Source organism: Garra rufa, chromosome 18, assembly GCF_049309525.1.
Source record: "Garra rufa chromosome 18, GarRuf1.0, whole genome shotgun sequence".
In the NCBI taxonomy this organism is placed as follows: Eukaryota; Metazoa; Chordata; class Actinopteri; order Cypriniformes; family Cyprinidae; genus Garra; species Garra rufa.
In genome coordinates, this window is record NC_133378.1 from 43,687,121 (window position 1) to 43,705,192 (window position 18,072).

The 18,072-nt window shown below is 38.6% G+C and overlaps 2 protein-coding genes across 3 annotated transcripts in view; both read right to left on the bottom strand.

Moving 5' to 3' along the window:
* Positions 1 to 816: 816 nt before the first annotated feature.
* LOC141290721 (coronin-2B-like) lies at positions 817 to 9,440 on the bottom strand. Its single transcript, XM_073822812.1, has 10 exons — positions 9,315 to 9,440; positions 7,373 to 7,522; positions 6,751 to 6,918; positions 6,561 to 6,677; positions 5,227 to 5,331; positions 5,011 to 5,107; positions 4,823 to 4,935; positions 3,118 to 3,211; positions 1,241 to 1,440; positions 817 to 1,170 (listed from the first exon to the last, which is right to left on the bottom strand). The coding sequence occupies exons 1-10, from the start codon at positions 9,438 to 9,440 to the stop codon at positions 1,045 to 1,047; spliced, it is 1,296 nt and encodes a 431-aa protein (XP_073678913.1). The 3' UTR covers positions 817 to 1,044.
* tec (tec protein tyrosine kinase) overlaps positions 9,214 to 18,072 on the bottom strand; it is a 27,731-nt gene continuing 18,872 nt past the window's right edge. For both annotated transcript variants that reach the window (XM_073822835.1, XM_073822836.1), the window contains 6 exons: positions 16,522 to 16,693; positions 16,225 to 16,441; positions 14,848 to 14,912; positions 12,710 to 12,828; positions 12,473 to 12,630; positions 9,214 to 9,540 (listed from right to left, as the gene is read on the bottom strand). In XM_073822835.1, the coding sequence (XP_073678936.1) occupies positions 9,460 to 9,540; positions 12,473 to 12,630; positions 12,710 to 12,828; positions 14,848 to 14,912; positions 16,225 to 16,441; positions 16,522 to 16,693 (812 nt within the window). In that variant the 3' untranslated portion in view covers positions 9,214 to 9,459. The remainder of the gene's footprint in view (positions 9,541 to 12,472; positions 12,631 to 12,709; positions 12,829 to 14,847; positions 14,913 to 16,224; positions 16,442 to 16,521; positions 16,694 to 18,072) is intronic.

Genomic DNA, 18,072 nt, shown 5'->3' on the forward strand with positions numbered 1-18,072 from the left:
CAAACTGGTGTGTTCAATGCAGTTGTTTTGACAGAAAGAAATTAAATACATTTATAGTTTCAACATTATTTATTCTTCAGACATTCCTCTTTAAAAGAAAAGCATCATCATATTTTTGCAAATTGACCCACATTTGGTTGTTGACCACTGAAAATGTGTACAATTTAACGATTTACCCCTGGAGCCATATTGAACTTCCAGTATCTCTGGAACTGAACCATGCAAGGCCTTAAAAATAAAGATGCCAAAAGGAATGTTTTTTAAGACTCAAAATCTAAAAGGACATTAAGATATCTTTAAAACTTCTTGAGTTACAGGCATGCAAACTTTGGAGTAAAAACGTGAAAAGTGCTGTTTCCCCATTTTTGAATGGTCACCATTGGCACATAATGCAACAAAGACTGCTAAAGTCAACAGATTTGACTAATAGACAAACCAATCTTGGTGTAAAAATAACATTACGATGCTGCCATCATTCTGAAGTCATTTTTAACCTCTTGTAATTTCAGGCGAAACTTGCCATTTTGACTTCCCTCTACAGAACAGTGGATTACTCAGTAAATATTCATCCATGACATTTAATATTTTGGCTTTCATTACTATACACGTCTATCTTTCCTCAGAAATCAAAAATTTAAGCCTGGGATGTTTATGTAATTTGGTTTGACACAGAAAAAACAAGTATATTTAATATTTTAGACACAGACGTGTTTGTCCTCTGTGCAACAAGACCCATTCACACCAATAATGATAACTACACCAGCGTCCACATCGACACACAATACCATTCTGTTTATTATAAGCACTAAAGATTTGTCAAATCTCTGTCAAGCTCTGATTGGCTGTCAGAGTCAATCACACTCAAAGTGTAGTTTATCGTTATAGCTGTGTGTGGACAACTTGTATTGAGCCATAAAGGAATAATTCAGCCCAAAAATAAATCTCTGGAAACCTGTGTGAACTCTATTATAAATCATCATGAATCATTTTCACACAGTTGGCAGTCTGCATCATTCTGATGTCCTCCTCTGTGATTGGCTGTGGTCAGAAGGATGCTCTCATGTGGTTGCGTGTGTTGATGAGCTCCAGCTCCAGCTGTCGGATTCTCTGGTCTCTCTGCTTGAGCTGCTCCTGCAGAAGCTGAACCTCCTCTTGCTGGTGGAGCGGCACCTGCGAGTCACAACCAGAGCGTTACCACTGACCTCTGACCCCTGAGAAAGCACACCAGCGAGCGTCTGACCTCCGTCTCTGGTGCTGAGGCTTTCAGACTGAAGCGTGACGAGATCCAGTCGTGGCTTTGAGTGTCGTCCTCCGTCCAGTCCCGCAGGTCAGCGATGAGGTCAGGAGGCTGTTCTGCATCCTGATTGGCTGATGTGTCTGTTTCAGTCGGGCAGGTGCGGAGGGCTTCAGCCGCGGGTCTCAGAGACATCAGCAGCGGCCCTACAGGAGCCAACCCACCAACAATCACTCCAAACATTTGCTTTCATTTCAGAATCTTTTTGTACTTAAGTGTGAGTAAATGATGACAGCAGATACTTAATTATTTCTCATGTGCAGGTGCTCTGTCTATGTCCGGCACATAAAATGTTGATGCAAGTTGCTGATTTTGAAATAAAGTACTCAAATTTTATCATCACGCAAAAATCAGAAAGCACAGCCATGTGTGTCTGGTTATGCTCAAACACTAAATATGTGACTCTGGAGCACAAAACCTGTCTTAAGTAGCACGGTATATTTGTAGCAATAGCCAACAATAAAATTAGGCCAAAAATCATTAGGATATTAAGTAAAGATCATGTTCCATGAAGATATTTAGTAAATTGCCTACCGTAAATATATCAAAACCTAATATGCATAGCTCAGAACTTCATTTGGACAATTTAAGGGCGATTTTCCAAATATTCAGATTTTTTTGCACCCTCAGATTCCAGTTTTTCAAAAAGTTGTATTTCAGCCAAATATTGTATTATTAATTCAACGTTTAGATGATGTATAAATCTCAATTTCAAATAATGACCCTTATGACTGGTTTTGTGGTCCAGGGCCACATATAATGGTAGAATATGAAAAAACCAACCTAAGTTTCAAACACGGCAAAAAAAGGCTTATCTTACTTAGTATTTTTCTTAAATTAAAATGCATTTACTGGATAAGCAAAATTACATTAGGATATTTAATCCTGTTTCCAGAGGGGAAAACTAAATTAAGTGCAGTTTGCTTAAAATACATAAAATGATCTGCCAGTGAAGTAAATGTATTTTTATTTGATGTCTTTTTGTCCTTTTTTTTATTTATTTATTTTAGTTTTTTTCTTGTTATATTGTTGCTAGTATAATATTTATTTATGTTGATTATTTGTATTATTTGTGGTGGATGTGGCTTATGTTGTTGGATGTAACCTGTCTTGTTATGTACATAAAAAAAAAAATGAATTGCAATAAAGTAAAATACTCCTGATTTAAGAATATTTTACTTACCCCTCTGGCCGATAATTTTACTTGCATGTTTCCAGGGGGGAAAAACTAAATTAAGTGCAATTTACTTAAAACAAGACTAAATATCTTATGTCACTTTGCTTATCCAGTAAATGCATCTTCATTTAAGATTTTTTTGATAGTTTGACTAGAAACAAGACAAAAATACTAAGTAAGATAAGCCCTTTTTTGCAGTGAAAGGATGGACACCTGATGCCATTAACATTGACATTAACACAGGAAAAATGTGTTAATTTTAAAATTAAAGTAACTTTGGCCTATAAAACTTAATGTAATTGCCTAAATTAGATCTAGTGTTAATGAAAACTGCTCAAACACACAGTCTTTGTATTTACAGTTGAAAACATCACAGAATCACACAAGTGTAAAATGAACAAAGGTCAACGTTGTAAAGAATAACAAGCCTGATCCAGCGCTCAGATTTTTCAGAACCAAACAAACCAACTACGAACTGGCCAATGTGGATACCTAGTACCCAGAGTATGGATACTAGCTGTATATAATTAAAGAAAGAAATAATATAATTAAAGAAATTTGCCCAAAAAAGGAGGTTTGACTTCAGTAAAGCTTTATGGACTAAATGGTTTCTGAAACAAGGCTCTCAGTCATTTATCTGACTCACCTTTATTCTGTCCCATCAGCCACTCGTCTGCGGTCATGGCTGGCTCATTGGCTGCGGTCAAAGGATAAATGTCCTCTTGAAAAGCCTTAGACTGCTGTCAGAAACAAAACACACATCACAGACCTTCACAACCTTGTTATATTTTGGGAAAGCTACAGTTACACAGAAGCCACTCCCACACACAGGCTCCTCCTGCACATATGTGACCCTGGACCACAAAACCAGTCAGAAATGTTTTTTAAATGAATAAATAAGTTTTCCACTAATGTATGGTTTGTTAGGATAGGACAATATTTGGTCGAGATACTACTATTTGAAAATCTGGAATCTGAGTGCAAGAAAATCTAAATATTGAGAAAATCGCCTTTAAAGTTGTCCAAATGAAGTTCTTAGCAATGCATATTACTAATCAAAAATTCTCTTACATAAGGACTCCTCCCAAACAGACCCACCCACACACATTGGCTCCTCCCATACAAAAGGGCTCCTCCCACACAGAACGGCTCCTCCCATACATAAGGTCTTCTCCCATACAGTCCCCACCCACACGCATTGGCTCCTCCCACACAGGGCCACCAACACACATCGGCTCCTCCCATACATAAGCCCCACCCACACAAGCTCCTCCCATACATAAGCCCCACCCACACAAGCTCCTCCCATACATAAGTCCCACCCACACAGGCTCCTCCCATACATAAGGGCTCCTCCCACACAGAACAGCTCCTCCCATACAGCCCCCACCCACACGCATTGGCTCCTCCCACACAGGTCCACCAACACACATTGGCTCCTCCAATACATAAGCCCCACCCACACAGGCTCCTCCCACACACATTGGCTCCTCCCATACAAAAAGGGCTCCTCCCACACAGAACGGCTCCTCCCATACATAAGGTCTTCTCCCATACAGCCCCCACCCACAGCATTGGCTCCTCCCACACAGGTCCACCAACACACATTAGGTGTGTTCGAGCTCATGCTGCGCTGCGCAGACCGATCGGCGAGATTAGCCGAAAGCAGTCGGGGAGGAGCTGAAAACGGAGCCGTCAAGTCGGACACGTTGGGGATCTCGTTGCTTCCTCAAACATGGCAGATCACGTGGCGTTTGCCTACTTTAATGCAGCTGAATACTATAAGTGGTCTGTATGAAAAAAAAATGCAATAATAAACTTATGCACAAATCCAATATAAAGAATTTAAGGGAAAAAAAGATCAGTAAAAAGATCGTAAACTATTTACGAAATGGCATGCAAATTGATTTGTTATGCAATTATATGGATTGAAGCACAAAACACGTGTGATCATCGTCATGTGGTGAATGTGGCCAATCATGAGAAGCTGTGACGTCTTCACAGCCTGGTGCAGTCCCTTCTGAAATGCTGCGCTGGCTGAGCAAGCCGGCTGTTCTCGAAACGCTCTCGCGTTACTTTGATGCCACACGTGAACGTCACGTGGCGTCGGCGCCGGTTCAAGTCGGACAAAATTTCTAACCGTCATGCACTACTTCAAGTCAGCCGCCGATCGGTCTGCGCAGCGCCGCATGAAGTCAAACGCACCTATTGGCTCCTCCAATACATAAGCCCCACCCACACATGCTCCTCCCATCCATAAGGGCTCCTCCCACACACACACACACACACACATCGACTCCTCCCATACACATTGGCTCCTCCCCCTCAAACATTCTCAGTCACACTGTCACCTTGCGTGGCACACAGAAGCTGAGCGGCTCCAGCAGGTCTTTGACGGCCAGCAGTCGGTAGAATCTGAAGATCTCGCAGGCGCTGGTGTTCAGGCCGCGTTTGGGCATCACACCTAAACACAGGAAGCATTGACTCTCCAGCCTGAGCACAGCAGCTCACGCCAACATCACGCTATATGAGTGAGTACCCAAGCCTCTCTGAGGACACGGAGAGCGGTATTCAGACAGGAAGTGAACGTAGGGTTTCACCGCACTGACCGCGTAATAGCGAATGATGCCGTCGCCCTGCGACACAGATGGAGAGACTTTAGCTGACGTGAACACCTCACGGATCATCCCACAGAAAACACACATCTTCATTATATTCATGTGGCACACTGACACAGACAGACAATGTTCAACACCTTCCCAGCCAGATACAGCATGTGTGTGTCAGCGTCATAAAACGGGAAAATGACTCCTGAACCTCCATCCAGATCCTCCTCCAGTAACGGCTCAGACAGATCCTCCTACAGACACACACACCATATAGGTTTACACCCCCCTTTCAGAATCTGCAAAAGGTTAATAATTTTATTAAAATACAAGAAATCATACAAAATGCATGTTATTATTTATTTAGTACTGACCTGAATAAGATATTTCACATAAAAGATGTTTACATATAGTCCACAAGAGAAATACTGTATACTTCTTAATACTGTGTTGTTCCCTGAATGATCCACAGCTGTGTATTTTGTTTAGTGATAGTTGTTGCTGAGTCCCTTGTTTGTCCTGAACAGTTAAACTGTCTGCTGTTCTTCATAAAAATCCATTCTTTGGTTTTCCAGCATTGTTGTGTATTTGAACCCTTTCCAACAATGACTGTATGATTTTGAGATCCATCTTTTGACACTGAGGACAACTGAGGGACTCATATGCAACTATTACAGAAGGTTCAAACACTCACTGATGCTCCAGAAGGAAAAAACATGCATTAAAAATTTGAAGGTCAGGGTAAATTTAACTTATTTTTTCTTCTGGGAAACATGTAACTATCTTCTGTAGCTTCTAAAGGGCAGTACTAAATGAAAAAAAAAAATATGATATTTAAGCAAAATAAGAAAAAACTTACACATCTCCATTCTGTTCAAAAGTTTTCACCCCCGGCTTATAATGCATGTTTTTTCCTTCTGGAGCATCAGTGAGTGTTTGAAGCTTCTGTAATAGTTGCATATGAGTCCCTCAGTTGTCCTCAGTGTCAAAAGATGGATCTCAAAATCATACAGTCATTGTTGGAAAGGGTTCAAATACACAAAAATGCTGGAAAACCAAAGAATGGATTTTTCTGAAGAACAGCAGCAGTTTAACTGTTCAAGACAAACAAGGGACTCATCAACAACTATCAATAAACAAAAAAACACAGCTGTGGATCATTCAGGAAACAACACAGTATTAAACTGGGGGTAATTTTTATAAATTCAACTATTTTTTTTCTTTTGTGGACTATATGTAAACATCTTTTATGTGAAATATCTCATTCAGGTCAATACTAAATAAAAAACAGCATGCATTTTGTAAGATCCCTCTTATTTTAGTAAAATAATTAACATTTAGCAGATTCTGCAAGGTGTATGTAAACTTTTGACTTCAACTGTATAACACACCCGCTAAACACACGTGACGTGACGTGTGTGTGTGTGTGTGTGTGTGTGTGTGTGTGTGTGTGTGTGTATATGCATGAGTGTGTGTGTGTTACCAGATCCCACAGGACAAACTGTCTCTGGTTCCAGCAGGAGCTTCCTGTGGACACCAACATCTTCAGATCCCACAGGAACAACACCCTGAACACTTTATGAGAGCGACAGCCAGACTCCTGCATGACAGCAACAGTATGAAGCTCAGGCCCTATCATCAGTGATCATAAACACACACACACAAACACACACCTGCAGGACTCGTCCAGTCCGTGGTTCGATGATTCTGATTTTCTTGTCTTTGCAGGCCGTGGCAAACAGACTTCCGTCTGCATTAAAGCTCAGACACAGCACCAGCTCAGAGTGAGTGTTTATCACACACACCGGCACCTCAGCGGAGTCCAAACGCCACACCAGCACCTACAACACACAGAAAAATGATCTACATCCACTGCATCAGTACAGCCGCAGAGCATTGTGGGATTTCAGTGTGTGCAGTGCTTTGAATCTTGCCTTAACTATCATAAAGCTATCATAGAGTCAGGAGTGCACAGCTGTCTACATAGGCACTAGGGAACAGAGCAGTGCAGTGCTTTGAATCTTGCCTTAACTATCATAAAGCTATCATAGAGTCAGGAGTGCACAGCTGTCTACATAGGCACTAGGGAACAGAGCAGCCATGTGTGTGTATTTCAGTGTGTGTGTGTGTGTGTGTGTGTGTGTGTGTATGTGTATTTCAGTGTGTGTGTGTGTGTGTGTGTGTGTGTGTATTTCAGTGTGTGTGTGTGTGTGTGTGTGTGTGTGTGTGTGTATTTCAGTGTGTGTGTGTGTATTTCAGTGTGTGTGTGTGTGTGTGTGTGTGTGTGTGTCATACTCTGCAGTCGTAGGCGGAGCTCAGCAGCAGGTCTCTTGCGGTTGGATGCCACTCGATGATTGACACCCTGCGGCTGTGAGCGCTCAGATCTTTACTGGGTGCCTTCAGATCAGCCTTCAGTCCGTTAGGAGGAATGTCCCACACCTTTACCTGCACGCACACACACACACACACACACACACACACACACACACACACACACACACACACACAATGACAACAGTCCACAACAACTGACTCTATTTGTGTGTGTTTGAGGAAGTGGTTTTCAAATATTAATAATGTTTAGTTCTATAGTTTGTTTCTGTGAGTGTGATTTGCTTGTGTGGTTTGAGTCAAAATAATAATCCATTTTGTTGAAGGACGTCATGTTAAGGATTTTCCAGCACATGAATCATTGAACATCCTACAAATTTGAGGGATGAATGTTTAATGCTGCAGTGAGATTGAGTTACAGAACAAGACGTTACAACAGCGAACATCTGACATTTAACCTGAACACCAGTCTCACGCTCACACAACTTTCTCCATCACCATCTCAGACCGCCGGCCATCAGCCGCTCAACTCACATTATCTGCTCCATTTAACCACTTCCCCATTCATCACAGGACATTTCAATCAATCAGACATCATTCAAAAGAAAGGGAATCTAATCATGTTTAAATTTATTACCTAAAATAATCCATTTGTGACCCTGGTTTATCTAAATTGAGATTTATACATCATATGAAAGCTGAATAAATAGGCTTTCCATTGATGTATGGCTTGTTGGGATAGGACAATATTTGTCTGAGATACAACTATTTGAAAATCTGGAATCTGAGAAAGCAAAAAAATCTAAATATTAAGAAAATCACCTTTAAAGTTGTTTAAATGTAGTTCTTAGCAATGCATATTACTAATTAAAATTATTAACACTAATTTCTTTACTTAATATCCTAATGATTTTGGCATAAAAGAAAAATTAATAATTTTGACCCATACAATGTATTGTTGGCTATTGCTACAAATATACCTGTGCTACTTATTTAGGATAGTGGACAACAGCTAAAACAAAATCAGCCATATTGGTTTGATTGTCCTCAATGTCTGTCTGATCACAGTTTGAGTCAGAAAATATGATTTCACGACAGTTCAGAAGAAACACTCCAAACATTTTCTGAGAATGAACTTTAGAGGAGAACTTACTTCCGTTGATGTCATTTCTCATAATATCTTCCTTTGTTTTCCACAGAAGAGTGGTTGCAACACAGTGGAAATTAATAAATACTTCACCTTTTGGCAAATTGATGGCCAATTCGTATGAGATACAATTTACGCCTCTGTTTGCGAGTTTTTTCCCATGTTTTTGTACATCTCCTAAAATAGTTACATTTTCCCGCGAAGTCGAGTTAGTTTAAACAATGTTACTTTCTGAGTGTATTGTCTCTTTAAATGAGAAAGTCCCATCAGTATGAATGTGAAGCGACTCGAGCTGCTGAGGTAATTATAGAGGAAATCTCATATATTTGCTTCTCATTTAGCATGTATGCTCTAATAACACAACACAACAAAACGCTCCGCTCAGAGGAGCGTCGGCACAAACGCGAGAGCGTCTGACGCGCGTCGAGTCACGTGCAGATCAGAAGCGCTTTCTCAAGAACTGCTGTTTCCACAAGAGCCACATCCTTCTGCTTTCTAAGTGTTTTTGTGTGAGTTTGTCTTACCTTCTGTCACCAGGAAGCTGACATCACCTCAGCTGCTGCAGGACTGAGTGAGTGTGTGTTTGCTTAGATATCAGGATCTGATTAGTGTTCATGAATTAATGATGATGATTGAAATGAATGAGGAAAAGACAGTGTGTGTGAGTGAGTTCAGTGACACCAACTCTTTATTTGACACTTTACAGCAGATCAACACATCCAGACTGACTCAGTCACTGCAGGAAACAGTCAGAAATACAATGAGGAGCGTCTCATTCGGACCCGGAACATTCCGCACGGCCCGTGAAGAACTGGATCTGTGGCGCTGGGCCTGAACGGAGCTCATGAGGAGAGCGCTGAGAATCAGGGCCGTGGATTGGAGCATCACACCGTCCAATCAGAGCTCACGATGCGGGTCCGTCGGCCTCCAGCTCATCTGTGATCATCAGCGAGAGCTCAGTGAAGCTCGGACGCTCATCTGGTTTCTGACAAACACACAAAGCCTGGTTTTATTTGTGTGGGTGTGCATGTGTGTTTTTGTTGAATTGACTTAAAGGGGTGATCGGATGGCCATTTTCCACAAGTTCAGATGATTCTTTAGGGTCTTAATGAAAAGTCTCTAATATACTTTGGTTAAAAATTCTCAACAGTAGTGTCAAAAAACACCCTTTTACCTTGTCAAAATCAGCTCTGCAAAAATCAACTCATTTTAAGACATGGCCCCTTTAAATGCAAACGAGCTCTGCTCGCCCCGCCCCTCTCTGGGATTATGAGACGTAATGTTTACTTTAGCCGCGTTTAGTAAGGTTATCAGTAAATGACCACTGTGGTGTTCATTATTACAACAGAACAACTCAATCTCAATCAATCGGAGTCGGACTGTTTCACCTCGGTGAGGGCGGGGCTAAGGTAAGGCGCTCATGTCAATCAACTATCGTGGGAGGGGCCTCTGTCTGTGTTTCGTCACACCCACAAGAAGCTGAGAATGAGCTGATTTTAAAAAGGGGAAATTACTTTTAAAGATTAAACAAATACCACTGGGTGTATTTTGATCATTGTAGGGTGGTTGTGTTCACAAACTGACAACACACATTAATGTTCAAACTACATGGAAAAGTGAGTTTTGCATCTGATGACCCCTTTAAAGGATCACTCCACTTTCATAATACACATTTCCTGATCATTTACTCACCCCTTTGTCATTCAAGATGTTCATGTCCTTCTTCAGTCGCAAAGAAATTCGTTTTCTGAGGAAAACATTCCAGGATTTTTCTCAATATAGTGGACTTAAATGATGCTCAACGGATTGAAGGTTAAAAATGCAGTTTCAATGCAGCTTCTAAGGACTCTAAACGATCCCAGCTGAGGAATAAAAGTCTTATCTAGTGAAACGATCATCATTTTCTAAAAAAATACTATTTATGTACTTTTTAACCTCAATTGCTGGTCTTGTCTAGCTCTGTGATGCACATGTGTACTCTGTGTACTTCGGTTCAAGACAGAAAAACTCCCATCTCAACTTCAAAATCGTCCTACATCAACTGGTTTACCTTTTTTTGTGGGTCAAAAACAAAAAAAGGGTTTAAGCATAAAAACAAAAAGTGTATTACTGCTTTAAATTGTTGTTTTTCCAAATAAATAAAAAATAAATAAACTTTTTCTGTTTAATTTAATAACATTTTTGTTTTTGTTTTTCTGAGCAAAAAATAAATATCCTAAAATTTTCCCTTATTTACAGAAGATACCCACTAAAATGTCATTCAGTGTCAATCTTGTCAGGCATATTTACAACAAAAATCAATTTATGACATATTAAAAGATGAATTACTTCAACCCCAAATACTTTTTTGTTTTTGTTTAAATGAGCCATAATTCTACGTTTTGCCTATTTATCACAGTAAGAATTTATACTCATTTAAAACACAAGTCAGAGTGTCTGTTTACACTGAGTACAAATATCCCGTCTTGTTGGCAGAGGCTATTTACACTAACTCCCCCCACCAATGTGTGATTGGAACAGTCAACACTACAAAAGATGGCTATTTATTGTCAGCCAGCGGTGCAGAGGATAATTTGCGTGTTTTACTTTTTTGATGCGACCGATCGGGGTTCGAACCCCCCTTTTGGCAAATTTTTTCTCCCTTTTCACATCTAATATCATATTAGAAAGGCATTTATTTTCAATAAAAATGAAGAACACAATTGAAAAGTTGAAAATAAAGTATCGGTTAGGGATGGGTGTAGGGAGAGCTTATTGTCCCAATAAGGCAGTACCATTTAATAAATTCAATTAAACTATAATTTACACTCAGTACTCAATTACTGCATACTGTTGTAATGTACTACAGTACTAAGCTGCAGATAATTGCATCTATTTGCAATAAGTATTATAAATAGCAGAAAATCCTGCTATTTCAACATAGTGTAAATAGAATCTATAGCTTTTTGCACTTAGTGTAAATAGCATCTATCACCAAGAATATATGATATTTTCACTGCCAAATGTAATATGCTCTCGTATTCTTTTATATAGTTTAATATGTGCAAGTCAGAATAAGCATGTTGTTTGAATTTTTACATAGATATTGTATTACACTGAATGACAATCTAACATTATTTCAACCAAATTGTGACATTTTATTCTCCAAAAATGATTTGAAACCTTAAAAGTAGACACTGTACTTACATTTAATGTGCTTTCTATGGACATAAAAATCACTTTTGGAAATTTCTTTTGACATGGACATCTTAACATCTTGGACCCACGTTCACTTTGTAAACACTGGGTCTGTATTTCTTTTTGAAGTTGAGATGGGAGTTTTTGGATGTACCCTAACTGTCTTGAACAGGAGTACACAGAATACACATGCGCTTCACAGAGCTAGACAAGACCAGCATTTGAGGTGTATAAATGTTAATTTATTTAAGAAAATGCTGATTGTTTCGCTAGATAAGACCCTTATTCCTCGACTGGGATCGTTTAGAGTCCTTTGAAGCTGCATTTAAAGCTGCATTTTTAACCTTCAATCCGTTGAGCACCACTGAAGTCCACTATATGGAGAAAAATCCTGGAATGTTTTCCTCAAAAAACGACTGAAGAAAGAAAGACGTGAACATCTTGGATGACAAGAGGGTGAGTAAATGATCAGGAAATGTTTATTTTGGAAGTGCAGTAAAATAGAGCAGATCATATTTAAACATTTTATGTGTTATATGTAGAATTTTTTTTATAAAAGACCTAAAAGAGCACAAAGTGTTTGAGCAGCGCTTGCGTGTGATATAGAGCAGGTGTACGTGTTGAAAACACAAACACTTTCATGAATCATTCACATCAGAACAAGCGAACAGCGATTCCCCCCGCGGCGCATCCTCCTCGTGTTTCAGGAGCGTAAATAAATGATCACTAATGTGGTTTACCTCCATCCAGCACATCTTCATGAGGCTGTAGATGTGTGGAGACGCTTTCTGTGGCCGATAGAGCCGCTGCCCCTGAGTGACCATCATCACCACCTCGTGATTCTGATTGTGTTCGAACGGCATCTTCCCCTCCGTGAACACCTCCCACATCAGCACACCTGAGGAACACACCTTCATCATCATCATCACCTTCATCATCATCACTGCATCACAAGCTCATCTACAGACACTACAGACCGAACGACCAGACGTCAGATTTGCTGCTGTATTTGCAGAAGTTGAAGACTTCAGGCGCAGACCACTTGACGGGGAACTTGGCTCCGGAGGAACTCCAGTACTGATCGTCCAGAACATACCTGCAGGAGAACACACACGTGAAGAACTTACACACCAGCCTTTGACCTCTTAATGAACTATATTTTGATTCAATATTTACTTGTTTATTTTTTTGCATTTTCAGGGGATTTTATAGTAGACACTTGTAAAGAGTGCATCATTTATGTCTAAATAAAATAATACAAATATGTGACCCTGGAGCACAAGACCAGTCTTCAGTATCACAGGCATGTTTGTAGCAATAGCCAAAAATACATTGCATGGGTCAAAATGATCAATTTTTCTTTTATGCCAAAAATCATTAGGATATTAAGTAAAGATCATGTTCCATTAAGATATTTTGTAAATTTTCTACCATAAATATATCAAAACCTAATTTTTGATTAGTAATATGCATCGCTATGAACTTCATTTGAACAACTTTAAAGGCGATTTTCTCAATATTTTGACTTTTTTGCACCTTCAGATTCCAGATTTTCAAATAGTTGTATCACGGCCAAATATCGTCCTATCCTAGCAAACAATACGTCAATGGAAAGGTTATTTATTCAGTTTTCAGATAATTTATAAATCTCAATTTCAAAAAATTGACCCTTATGACTGGTTTTGTGCTCCAGGGTCACATATTACAAAGAATATTTGGCAGTGCTTCACTTAAAGCCTTTGTATATAATGCATTATAAAAGTAGTTTTAATGCATTAATTAATGCATCTTATAATGCACTGTATGATCTTATGAATAATCGTTATAATATATTATAAGACTTTTCTGTTCAGACTTACACCTTTAGAACGCATAAGGCACTAAATCACAATACATGAACCTTCATATATAAATCATTTTAACATTTTTAACAATTATTTATAAAAATGCATTATTTATGCAACACAGTGTCATGTGTCTTTGATCATGTCTAAATATATACACTACAAGTCAAAAGTATTTGAACAATAAGATTTGTAATGTTTTCTAAAGAATTCTCTTCTGCTCACCAAACCTGCATTTATTTGATCCAAAGTACAGCAAAAACTGTACAATTTTGAAATATTTTTACTATTTCAAATAACTGTTTTCTATGTGAATATATTTTAAAATATAATTTATTTCTGTGATCAAAGCTGAATTTTCAGCATCATTACTCCAGTCTTCAGTGTCACATGATCCTTCAGAAATCAATCTAATCAATCAATCTTTATCTGAAATAAAAAAAATTTTTGTAACATTATACACTATACCGTTCAAAAGCTTGGAGCTGGCAATATATATATATATATAAATTGAGCAAGGATGCTTTAAATTGATCAAAAGTGATGATAAAGACATTTATAATGTTAATGTTTTAATGACATTTGCTGTTCTTCTGAACTCTCTATTAATCAAAGAAACCTGAAAATGCTCTGAAGGATCATGTGAGACTGAAGACTGGAGTAATGATGCTGAAAATTCAGCTTTGGTCACAGAAATAAATTACAGTTTAAAATATTTGAAATACTAAAAATATTTCACAATTTTACTGTTTTTGCTGTACTTTGAATCAAATAAATGCAGGTTTAAAAAAAACAAAAAAAACATTAAAAATCTTACTGTTCCAAAACGTTTGACTGGTATACAGGTGCATCTCAAAAACTTAGAATATCCTGAAAAGGTTAATTTTTTGTTTGTAGCTTATTTCAAAAACTGAACATTTCATATATTCTAGATTCATTACATGTAAAGTAAAACATTTCTAAAGTCTTTTTGTTTTAATTTGGATGATTAGAGCAAAAAAAAATTGTTTTCAGGATATTCAAATTTTTTGCACCTGTATATTTAGACATAATCAAAGACATGCAATATGGTCTAATGTGATGCAAAAATGATGTGAAATTGATTTCAATGTTGTGTTTTGGAGATGTCTGATGATGTTTGAGCCGCATATAAACACAGATGTACTTTTGATCCGTTCTGTGAACATGAGCAGGTTGTACCTCGTGAATGTCAGATCTGTGATACAGACTAAAGTATAACGCTCTCATGATGGTAAATGAACATGAGTTACCTGGTCATCCCGAAGTCCGAGACCTTCACCACCAGCGAGCTGTTGACCAGACAGTTTCTGGCCGCCTGAAAAACACCAGAGGAGTGGAATGGATCACAGTAGGAAATAGATTTCTTTTTTCATCAAGCATGCATTAAATGGATCAAAAGTGAGAGTAAAGACATTTAGGATGTCAGAAAAAAATTCTGTGTCAAATAACTGCTGTTTATTTGAACTTCCTATTCATCTGTGAAACCTAAAAAATAAAATATATGACGATTGTCAGAAATATATTGTGCAGCACAACTGTTTTCACCATCGATAATAATCAGAAATGTTTGTTGAGCAGCGAATCAGTAGAGATGCACCCAAATGAAAATTCTTGGCCGAAGCTGAAGCCGAATAAAATTGGCCAAATACCAATCACGATTTTTCATGTTTTTCCCACATTTTGCCAATTTTTTTCACCATTGCATAAATTAATTAGCCAAAATGTGCTTATTATAGTTTTGTCTTGCTTTTCAAAGAAAAAAAATCTATTAAAAAATAACAATTTACAAATAATTATTTAGCACTGAACATTTGTAACATTCTAGTAGACATTATAGTCTACCAACAAACCACAATTTAACTTCAAATGAATAAGTTAGTAAAATAATATTCTTTGGCCATTTTTAAGACCCTTTCTTGAATCAGGCATGTGTTTCTAATGTACAAATAAATGCAGCCTTGCTGAGCAAAGGAGAATGATAGAATAAATGTATTAATAGAGCTGTTGGAATTATGATTGTTTTACTTTTTATGTTATTCTACAGAACAACAGTACAATGACAATACTAACATTTCTGAGTGTTGTCTTTTATTTAGTGGTAAACCCACAAGAAGAGCTCAGTCCTAGTTTTTGCTGGCAGCAGCAGATTTGTGAATGATTGTCATCTTTGGTCTTTGAACCCTGGCTAAGGAGCTGCTGTCAGAATAAACACAATTGGTGTCTGGTGTATTAGACAACAGAACGTTCTGGAGTTGATTGACTAATGGATGATTTCAGTCATCATACAGTAACCTTTCTCTCCTCATGAAGACATGCGATGCGCTTCTAAACAGTCTCTCGCTGTCGCTGCTTGGAATGAGTTTTGTGTCTTTCTCAGACAGTTTTAAATGCTTCCACACTGACCACATGTTTGATCATTAGTGCTGCCTCTGTTTGATCACATCACCTCATTGTTCGCTATCATTTATTCAGCCTTTTCACTTATTATTAATAATTTTGGTTGCTGAACATCTCTATAAATCAGTATATTAGAATGATTTCTGAAGGATCATGTAACACTGAAGACTGATGATGCTGAAAATTAAAGTTCATTCAGCTGTAATAGTTGATCAAATGTGTTTTCTGACCAGGTCTCTGTGGATGAAGCCGTTCTGCTCCAGATGCTGCATGCCCTGGCTCACGTCGTGGCAGATTCCCAGCAGGTCCTGTGATCCCAGTGTTCCTCTGCGCTGCCGCAGGTGGTTGAGCAGGCAGCCCAGCTCCATGAACTCCGTCACCAGGTAGATGGGCTTCTGCTGAGTGCAAACGCCGTACAGCTGCACCAGGTTACGATGAGACAGGTTCCTGAGAGCACAAGACAGACGTGAGGAACATCTGCTGACATCTGACCTACGGTGACGTTCGTGTGTGTGTGAGACGCCTACATCATGATCTTGGCTTCCTCTATGAAATCATCTTCACTCATGGCTCCTTCCCTGATGGTCTTAATGGCCACTTTATGCTGCGCCCTCCATTTGCCCAGCCGCACCACTCCGAACTGACCGCTGCCCAGCTCCTTCATGAAGGTCAGCTCCGACGGGTTGATCTCCCATTTATCTGCACACAAACATAATGCGGTTTCCATCATCGTGCTCCTCAATGGCTTTGACAGACAAATTTCACCCAGTGGAAAGGTTGGTACGGCACCCAAACAAAACAATAATGAAAGCTCATTTTTTTCTGATATCAACCTCAAATTTGCAGCTTCTGTGCATCAGCTGCTGATTGGATGTTAAGATGTAGGCATGGCTCTTAAAGATATTTAATCAAACATGTTTGATAGTTCGAGTTGAAACTTATTCTGCCCTCCAAAGGCAAAGCACAGTAACTACACATTTGGTCAATTTGAGTTATGGCTTAAAATGGACTTTGTGACAACTGTTTTGTCTTGTGGCAAAGTCTCCTGGTTCAATTGTGTCCCGTTTCAGAGATAAGAGATGAGAGTTTTAACATGTTTGACTAATTGGTGTAAAAACTCAAAAGGCATTTTTCTCAGTTTCAGTGTTGGTGTAGTTACTGCACTTTGCCTTTGGAGGGCAGTATTGTTTTCACTCATTTAGTGTGTGATGTTTAAAGTCAGTAAGAGTGTGTTTTAAAGGATTACACTTACAAAATAAACATTTCCTGATAATTTACTGACCCCCAAGTCATCCAAGATGTTCATGTCTTTCTTCAGTCGCAAAGAAATTACGTTTTTTGAGGAAAACATTCCAGGATGTTTCTCCATATAGTGGACTTCAATGGTGCTCAATGGATTGAAGGTTGAAATTGCAGCTTTAAATGTAGCTTTAAAGAACTCTAAACCAGTGGTTTTCAAACTTTTTTAATAGCAACCCTATTTTTCCTTTTGAAATTGATACGACCTGTGTATATGTATATAATGTTATCAAATCAGTTACTGTGATTTCGAGACAATCCCAATTTAAATGCTGATCCCACTCCTGAAATGTGCAGCAAGTACGCCACATTCATCTGCTTAGCAACATGAAAACAAAACTTTTATTCAAATTCTGACTGCACTATAATGTTACATAGCCAAAGAAACGAGCAAAGGGTGCTCCCTTCATCACTGAAAGGCTGTCAGTCATTTCAGTTTATCGCGATCTCAGAAAATTCTGCTTTAATCAATGAATCTCTCTCTATGTGACACAATTAATCTCTTAATTACATCACGACTACGCTTTGTTTATTATAATGAAAGGATTCACAAGAACTAAAATTTGGTTTAAGCTGTGAGTGGATTCTGACTCGTCTGTCATTCCAGGAATCAACAGATATTGGCTACAATGCTCAACACTACTAAAACAGCACAAACACAACTGGATTCTGCTGAGATGTTTATTTGGTTATTAAAGTTAAGTTTGCCAGTTCCCAATTCCTTCTTCTCTGAGTTTTGAACTGTTACATACACTTTCCATAAATCTCTGGCAACCCAT

Excerpts from the sequence above, each read along its gene's own strand:
- LOC141290721 (XM_073822812.1), bottom strand. The coding sequence starts at position 9,440 with ATGCTCCAATCCACGGCCCTGATTCTCAGCGCTCTCCTCATGAGCTCC. Across the intron at positions 6,919-7,372 it reads GCTCCGCCTACGACTGCAGA|GTGCTGGTGTGGCGTTTGGA; the intron begins GTATGACACACA and ends TGTGTGTTGTAG. Across the intron at positions 5,332-6,560 it reads AGTTTGTCCTGTGGGATCTG|GAGGATCTGTCTGAGCCGTT; the intron begins GTAACACACACA and ends GTGTGTCTGTAG.